The sequence below is a fragment of the Chinchilla lanigera genome, unplaced genomic scaffold, assembly GCF_000276665.1.
Source record: "Chinchilla lanigera isolate Chin_1 unplaced genomic scaffold, ChiLan1.0 scaffold00084, whole genome shotgun sequence".
Taxonomy (NCBI): domain Eukaryota; kingdom Metazoa; phylum Chordata; class Mammalia; order Rodentia; family Chinchillidae; genus Chinchilla; species Chinchilla lanigera.
In genome coordinates, this window is record NW_004955485.1 from 6,328,947 (window position 1) to 6,338,154 (window position 9,208).

At 42.8% G+C, this 9,208-nt stretch overlaps 1 protein-coding gene across 2 annotated transcripts in view; it reads left to right on the forward strand.

The window, feature by feature from the left end:
* Nucleotides 1-6,723: 6,723 nt before the first annotated feature.
* The window catches only part of Itprip (inositol 1,4,5-trisphosphate receptor interacting protein), a 25,088-nt gene continuing 22,603 nt past the window's right edge, over nucleotides 6,724-9,208 (forward strand). The window contains exons 1-2 of one of the 2 annotated variants that reach the window (XR_263908.2): nucleotides 6,724-7,881; nucleotides 8,320-8,708. Coding sequence is in view for 1 of the 2 variants with exons in the window: in XM_005403774.2 (XP_005403831.1) it covers nucleotides 7,844-7,881 (38 nt within the window). In the remaining variant the exon portion in view is untranslated. Of the gene's footprint in view, nucleotides 7,882-8,319; nucleotides 8,709-9,208 lie in introns of those variants that run through there. The other variant, XM_005403774.2, reaches the window with a different exon arrangement.

Here is a 9,208-nt window from a genome sequence, read left to right on the forward strand (position 1 = left end):
ACATTAGGTTCTTTATTTGAGCTCTCTCTTTTTCTGATATGGAAGTTCACTACTATAACTTTCCCTTGTAGGACTGCTTTCATTGTGTCCCACAAGTTCCTGTATGTTGCACTGGTGCTATCCTTTAATTGTAGAAACTGTCCAATTTTGTCTTTAATTTCATCTGTGACCCATTGGTTGTTCAGGAGGGTGTTAGTTAATTTCCATGTGTTTACGAAGTTCTTGTGGTTTCTTTTGCCATTGAGTTTCAATTTCATTGCAGTATGGTCTGATAATATCCATGAGATAATTTAATTCCTTTACATTTACTTAAGCGTGTCCTGTGAGGTAGTAGGTGGTCTAATTTGGAGAACATCCTGTGTGTAGCTGAGAAGAATGTGTATTCTGATACGTGGGGTGGAACACTGTAGATATCTGCTAAGTCCATTTGTTTAACAGTTTGTTTCAGTCCTATTTCTTTGTTGAATTTTGTCTAGTTAATTTTGTCTATTTGTGACAGTGGAATATTGAGGCCCCTCATTATAATTATATTAGTGCTTATTTGATTTTTCATGCCCATTAATGTTTATTTTATATAGTTAGTTGTGCTGGTATTTGGTGCATTTATATTTATGATTGTCTCTTCCTCTTGGATTGTTCCCTTAACACTTCTTGTTCCCTTAAAATTGTTAAGGATGTAGTGACCTTCTTTGTCTCTTCTGATCCATCTTTGCTTGAAATCAATTTGTCAGCAAATAAAATAGCTACTACTGCTTTTTTCTGTGTTCCATGTGAATAGAATATTATTTTCCACCCTTTGATTGTCTTTTTGAGTTGAATGTGTTTCCTGTATGCAGCATATTGTTGGATCTTGTTTCTTGATAAATTCTGCCATTCTGTTTCTTTTGATTGATGTATTGAGACCATTTTGATTGATGGTTATAAGTGATATGTATTGATTTATCCTTGTCATGTCATTGTCCTATTGTTAGCTCCCTTTCTTTTCCCTCCCTTTAATTATTTGCCTTGCCTGGTAGATTCATTCTGTTGGATTCATAGAGTTGTAGTGTTTGCTATCTCTTTCTAGAATGTCTTTCAGAACATCTTTGAGTGCTTATTTGGTGGCCATAAACTTCCTCAGCCATTCTCTGTCATGCAAGTATCTTATTTCTCCATCAATTTTAAAAGATAATTTCAGGGGTTGGGGCTTTAGCTCAGTGGCACAGCATCTGTCTGGCAAGGGCAAGATCATGAGTTCAATTCCCAGCACTGGAGAAAAAAACAAAAAAACTAAAAAGTAAGAAAAAAAAAAGATAATTTCACAGGCTATACCAATCTGGGTTGGAAGTTTTCTTCTTTTAGAGCTTGAAATACATCATTCCAAGCTCTCCTTGATTTAAGGGTTTGTGTTGAGAAGTCTGCTGTAATTCTGATGGGCTTTCCTTATAAGTGAGTTGTTTCTTTCTTTTAATAGCTTTTAACATTCTGTTCTTGAAGCTCCAGTAGCGCAATCGCTTAGCACACGGTACTTATACAACATTCTGTTCTTGTGTTGAATTCCTGGAATCTTGACTATTATATTCCTTGGGGTAGATTTTTTTTATTATGGCTAATTGGACTTCTATATACCTCATTTCTCTGTATGTCAAATTCTTTTTCCATGCTTGTGAAATTTTCTGATATTACTTCTATGAACATGCTTTTTTATGTTGTTTGCTCTATCTCTTGCTTTTTTCATTGAGTCTAATCAATCTTATATTGCTCTTTGCATCATCTCGCAGCTATTGGATTGATTTTTTCATAGTTCCTTGCTATTCTTAAAAAAAAATCTTTCTTTTCATGATTGCTAACCACAGTTCTGTCTTCTAGATCTGATATTCTGTCCTCACATTGGTTCATTGTGCTGCACATACTTTCAATAGAATTTTTTTGGGGGGGGACCAGGAATCAAACTCAGGACCTTGTACTTGCCAGGCAGGCACTTGTGCCACTGAGCTATACCCCTCGCTTTCAATAGAATTCTTAATCTCCTAGATATCTATTTGAATCTGTGTGGAGAAGGCCATTCTTTGATTAGAAAGCACTGAGGACACACAATGATTTGTTTATTGTTGCAAAAATGAACTGAAACCTTTTACCTGAATAGTATATTTGAATTGCAGGAGGTCCCTATTTTTTAGTCTTGCCATGCATTGCAAAAATTAATGGGAAGACTGTGATGGTAGTAGACTGATAACTGGTGGTCAACTTATAACCCCCAGCTGAACTAAGTAAGCATGGTGCTGGGTTTGGGAGGCCCACCTGGGGATTGTTGCCAGCAGCATTAGAGGCAGAATTGGAGAAGGATAATACTTTAATTACTAAAATGTTTGGTATCCACCCATTTGTACTAGCTACACCCTTGGTTCTCGCTCAATAAAAGGTGACTGAGATTGGTAATTGGGGCTGCAGGCCAAGAAGCTGCAAGCCCGCTGATCCCAGACTTTTGCCTCTCTTATTTTTCTTGTCTCTCTTACTTTTGTTTTCATCTGTGGGCATGTCATTCTCGGGACCTGTCACCCTGATTAGAATGACAAATCTGCTTCATGTATTCTGTTTCTTTCTGATATTGGGCATTTGTGGTTTCCATCATTTTCCTAAGCTCCTCTATTAATTTAATATATATTTTCTCTAGACTCGCTAATCATGCCCTTCATTATGGTCATTACCTCTGAAGTTATCTGAGAAATTATTTCTTATTTAATTTTTTCTAGAGCCTGTAACCTTAGCAATCAGGAGGCTGGTGCAGGAGGATTTTTGTGAGTTCAAGACCAGCCTAGGCTACAAAGTGAGCTCAAGGCCAGCCTGAACTACATAGCAAGACCCTGTCTCAAAAAGACAAAAAAAAAAAAACTCAACCATAATGTAGACCTGGCTAAAAGCCCCCAACTGTATGCACGCAACAACCTTGGTTCGGCTGCCTTGAAATTTCCTCCTCCAGATTAATTAGCCCACCACACTTAATCTCTATCTCCTGCAGTGGACATGAGCAAAATGCAGACAAATTTTCTGTCAGAACATAGTACATGGCCTGGAGGCCAACTGCCAATATAGTCCTTCTTTCCAGCTGAATCTTCCTGAGCCAGGTCTTTTCTAGTTTCATTGCATTCAACATTCTGGTCTTCTGAGCTCTGACCAGAATCTCCCATCCACTTGGCTCACAGCCTTCTAGGGCTGTTCCTCCAGAGGGCATCTCCAAGCTTTTCCAAACTCCTCCTGCAAACTTCTAAACTATATGTCAGGCAGCAGCACAACAACAACCTCACTCCTGGTACCAAAATCCACCAGTTATTTTTCTTGTCATTGAGACACAATAACCAATGCACACAAGCTTAGACAGAAAAGCATTATTTGCCTTAACAGTTTGTAGAGCCAATTCATAGTCAGCTGGCTCCAAGACAGGACAGCATGCCAGACGGTCAACGCAGAGGAGAAATAGCTCATGCTATGGCAGACAGGAAGCAAAGCAATCAAGTGAGAACAGAAGACAGACCCTTCCAGGTCATGTTCCCAGTGACCTACCTCCTCTGATCAAGTTTCACCTCCCACATCACATTTAGCTGTAAACTCATCAGCAGACTCATCCACTAATGAGTATCATGCTCCCATTATCCAGTCATATCCTAAGAGACCCACATATGATGACAGGAGGCTTGGGGGGGGCATCTAGATATAAACCATGACAAGCTGGGAGAACATAAATATTTAACTTTTAGGGTCTTTTTTATAGCACTAGGGATTGAACCCAGAGGCTTTGCAATGAGCTATATCTGGACCCATTTAAAAATATTTTATTTTTAAACAGGGTCTCCCTAAATTATTAAGTTGCCCAGGGTAGGTTTACACTTGTGATCTTCTTACCTCAGCCTCCCAGAGTACTGGTTGTATGACTCTTCTGGTAAACAAAATCAAGTCCAAGTACACACCAAGGTCCCACATAGAAGTACTAAGGATTACGATAAAATGCATTTGTTTCATTTCTCTGTTCACTCTCATTCTGCATATTAAGAACTATGTCTGTTTTCTTTCCCATATGGCTGCACATACAGTAAGTAGGTCCTTGATAAAAGCTCGTGAATGAATGGCCACATGGTCTCTATAACAGCTACTCAAAGCTGATGCTATAGTGTAAAAGCAGCTACAGACAACACATACACAAACAGGTGTGCTGTGAGTCAGTAAAACATGATTTACAGAAATGGGTGGTGCTTTGGGTTAGTCTGCTACCTATAGTTTACCAGTTCCTGATTTAGCACAATGTCTGGAGTATAGTAGGTACTGAATTATTGGGTGAGTGAATGAATGGATGAATGAATAAGAGAATAAAGTTCTTCCTAAAATTACAGCATGAGGATTTGTTTTAAAGCCCAGTGAGCCAACTACAGGGACAGCAACGATTGCCTAATGACCAGAAACAAACTGGGCAGAAATTATTTGTCAGTTCTTTCCAATTTCAGGTGGTGCATGCAGTTGGAAAATTAACACATATAATCTAGAAAGACCTTTCATAGCAGAGAAATTAGCTAGAAGGGTGGAGAAACATTTTTTCCAAAGTGTGGATCTTAATTCATAGGTAACTTATAGCCTGCATTTCTCTTTTAAAAAAGTTAGAGACAGAAGACCAAGGCTGTGGCTCAGTACTGAACTTCCTGAATAGGAGGCATGAATCCCTGGGTTCCATCCCCAGCACCACTGCCCCTAGAAAAGGGGAGTGGAGGGACACAATAGAGTATAACGAACATAGTAAACCTAAGGACTGTTTTAAAGAAACCTGTCTTTCAATTATACTGCATTTATATGTGCAGTATATGGCTTTGTGAGGAAACGACATTTTTTAAAAGTTTGAAAAATGCTTTACCTACTGTAATTTCACTCTGGGGGAAATTCAGGGCAGTTGTACATTTGAAGGAAAAGGATAAAGTGAACAAAGAGATACAGTGTAGCGTGCCTTTGAACAGACAGATATACTACAGTAATTTGAGGCAAGATTCTGGAGCCAAAGTGCCTGGTTGAAATCTTGGTTCTCCCACACATTAGCTATAGGACCTTGGACAAATTATCTAACCTCTCTGGGCCTCAGTTTTTTTCATCTGTTAAGTGGGAATCTAATGATACTGCATGAGGTCGTCAAGAGAATTTCTGAGTTCTTATGAAGTTGAAACAAGGTTTCACATGCTTGTAATTCCAGCCACTTGAGAGGCTAAAACCAGTCTGGGCAACATAGCAAGACGTTTTATTAAAATAAAATTTTAAAATGAACAAATAGATGAGTAGTGTGCACAATGTTTAGAGCAGTGCCCAGGACACAGGTCTAAGGATTAGCTCTTACTACGCTGGCGGCAACCAGCAGCGTAACCTTGAGTGTGTGACCTAACCCCTCCGGGCCTCACTTTCATCAGTAAGAAATCTCCCGCCCTGCAGGCTTGAGCTGCATTGCCAGCGCTGACCTTGAGGAGAGAAGGCGCCACACGCAAATCATCCGTCTTGTTCAACTGGCAGGTCTGAGGTCTCAGCAAGGCAGCCTGCTCCGCTGATATATCCTGTAAACCAGCTTTCTGTTATCTCCTGAAACTCCAGGCCAGGTTGAACTCTGGGTGGTGAGAGATGGGTCAGATCAAGGAAAGCGCCCTTTCCCCTCCTCCCTCAGGTGCCTGAGGACAACAGCTGACAACAGCGGCTTCCTGTCTCTTCCACGCGTGCTTTTTTCTTATTCTGGGATAACCACAGCTAGGGTCAACAGGCAATCTGTCCCCACCGATGGAGTATTTTTTAATTTCCAATGTCCCCGACCATGAAATGCGATGTGAAGTTGCCTGAGGTTGCCTGAGGTTGGCCCAGCGTTTGTCACAAGTCACCTTTCACTGTGAAATCTGAAACTTCACCTAGCAACTATGCTCAGGAAAAAAATCACACTTCCTCTGCCTCTGCCTCTGTTGTCTCTCCCTCGCTTGTCACACACGCACATGCCAGCAAAAACACTGGCCAAATTGTAGCTGCCTGCTCACTAGTAAAGACACAAGAATGATCAATAATAATATTCTCACTCATAATTAAAGTAACGCAAATTAAGACATTGAGACACTTTTTAGCCACCTATTACAGATGCAAACTAATTAGTTCGAAAATACCCAAAGGAAAAAGAAACACTCTCATACTACATTGGCAAAGGGTTTAATTGGTAAAAACTCTTTGGCCTGTGATTTTGTGATGTCTGTCAAAAGAACAAATGCACATAACCTTTAAGCAGTCTGAAGCCATCAAGGGTTTGAACCAAAACAGCCACCTATATGCAAGCTGCTAGTTTGAGAGGAATAAATCATGATTTGCTTATACTTTTTTTATTTTTTGTGGTATTGGACTTTGAACCCAAGGCTTTTGCACTCAGCTATATCCCGAACCCTTTCTTATTTTTACTTTTTGAGATAAGGCCTCACTAAGTTACCTAGGCTGGGCTAGAACTTTTTGCTCCTCCTGCCTCAGCCACCTAGGGTGCTGGAGTTCTACATCTTTTTCTTTCCCAATGAACCATTCTAAGGTATACTCTATTAATATATTATTACTGCCTTAATAAAAAAGAATTTCAACTATTAAAGTTCTTAAAATGTAGATGTCTAAATGTTTTATTTTTACAAATTAAATTTCTACTTTTTCAAACTTACCTGCTCTTTTTTCTCTGTATTTTTATACTCTATTTTATACTCTATGATTTTATCTCTGTATTTTGACCATTACTATTTTATAGTCTTTTAAAAATTGTTCTATTATCTCAAGTACTCAGAGAGCTAATTTTTTTATTTATTTCATCTACACAGTCACTCCCTTATGTGATTCATTTCTTAGTCTGGTTTATAACTTACTATAAGCTCAAACTTCAACGGGAGTTATTTAGTCTGCTAAAGATCAGAATAAATAACTGATTTGTGCCTTTGCCTCCCACAGGGCCAAGGACATTTACAATTTAGAACCAGCTTTCCTATTCTTTCTTGACTCCAGGATCCCCTCACTGCGTCGAGAGTGTACACTGGACCCTCACTTCTATGCATGGCTTAGGCAGGCCAGCCGTTTTGATTTTTAGAGCAGACATTCCTTAATTAGTCCAGAGTCCCAGACAAACCACAAGCTTCCGTGCTGACCCTGTGCCAATCGGAGGAGGGTTTTTTCCATCCTTCCGTTACTAAAAGTCGGCTTTCCCAGGGCCCAGGCCCAGGCGTCCAGGTCCAGATCTGTATCTTTCCAGAACTCAAGGCCCGAACGTGTACCACCCCACTCTCTGAGTGGATGCTTAGCCCACTTAGAATCATCTGCACTTACATTCGCGTCGTGCCTCCGAGCTTTCTTCTCCCCTCCCACCCGAGATCCACACTTCCCTCTAGTGTTGATATATTTTATTTAGCAGTTCTGTGTTCTCTAACCTTTTGGCCCCTGGTATTCCCAGATGTTCAGTCTATTGTGCCTTGCTATCTTTCAGTAGCTCTTTCCAGAGTAAGCCTGGGCGTGAGATAGCAACTACAGGAGGAGTGTCCAACACAGACACGGGAGGGGAGGTTTCCAGAAACAATTCATCTATCCTGAGAGCTTCAGACTGGACATACAATTAGGCACAATTAGGGTGACAGGTTGGGGGATGAGGTGGAGGGAAGGCTGCAGGCAGAAGATAAAGCACGCGTGAGTATCAGGAAGCGGGCAGCTAACAGCACAACACATTCTAAGCAGCACAAGTTCCAAGCTCTGGGGGGAATCCGGTGTGGAACACGGAGTGAGATTCGAGGTTGGGGATACAAGAAGACGCCTCGACGGACCTAGGCCAGACAGCAGACAGGAAACCATGAAAGAGAGCATCAGGCCACAGGAGGAAATCATCAGGTATTTAAAAAATGAACGAATGTTTCTTACTTAAGTATGCATAGCCCGTAGAAACTGCCTCCGCAAATCTCCAGGCAGGATGAGGGCATTCAAGCACTAATCTTAACCTTCCCTCTAACCCTGAACTCCGAGCCAAAGGATTATAGGCTCAGGCTTACACCGCCCCCCAAGAAGGGCCCCACCTGCTTTGGGGACACACGGTGGGTGAGTGCCCCACCCATTCAACTTGTAGATATTTGGGGAATACACAGCTCTTTCAAGAACGTTTCCCCAAATCCCCCTATTTCTCTCCACTGGCCCACAAAACACAGCCATAATGATCCCCAAAATCGAGAAAGGGCTGTGAGCAACATCAAAAGCTTGAATCTGAAAGTACCCTGGGCCACTGGCCAGGGGGCTATTTTTAGAGAATTTTCTCGTTGCCTGTTTATCTTTCAGACTCAGCCTAACGCGTCCCAGGCCAGTGCTGAGGTGACTGGCCGGGTGGGAGAGGACGGAAGAAGGTGACCTATGAACAAATACCAGTAGCAAGGCTGGTGATCTCTGGACAGTGTTCCAGCGTTCCCAATTTAATTTCGCTGGCATCTCGGGCTCCGGAAGCCACTTAACGGAGAGCTCCTTCAAACCCCTCCTGGCCCCTCCCGCGTGTAGGATTGGGGCAGGTCACGAAGGGAAACCGGCAGAGGGATACAGAATTCCTAAACTCTTAAGCACGACCAGAGTGCGCCACCTTTCTGGCAGACCTCGGATTCGGGGTCCCCAGAACAGGGGTGGCGAGATGCATCTAATTTCCCGCCGCGCCGGGGGGAAGAGGGAGCCCCGCAGCCGTGCAGCCGCTCCCCTGCGCGGTTCCTCCAGACCAGGGCAAGAATGCGCCTTTGTATCTTACAACTAGGGGAGTTATTTTAATCCGTTCAAGCTGCAAAAGAGAATAGAGCTGGCGCGGTGTCTGGATTTGTATTTTCGTCCAAGGGACAAAATAAGTGGCCCCAGGAATTCCACCGCTCATAAAACGCGCCAGCTCCGGGCCCCGCGGGGACTTAACCCCTTCCGCCCCGCAGCCCAGACCGACTTTTAAGGGCGCACTCCCCGCACCCCTGTCCGCCCTCCCCGCTTTGCTCTCCGGACGACGCCGCCTCTCTCCGGGTCACTTTCCAGCTGTGCCGCGTCGTCTGAAGTGTCTGGGAAGTCGCCGGACAGATCTCCGCGGCGGACCCCGGGCCCGGCCGGCCTGCCCCGCGCGGTCCTCCTTAAGCAGCTCGGGCGGCTAGGTGGGGGCGGGAGTAAAAAGTTTCCGTGACAACCAGGAAATGAGTGGGGAGTAACT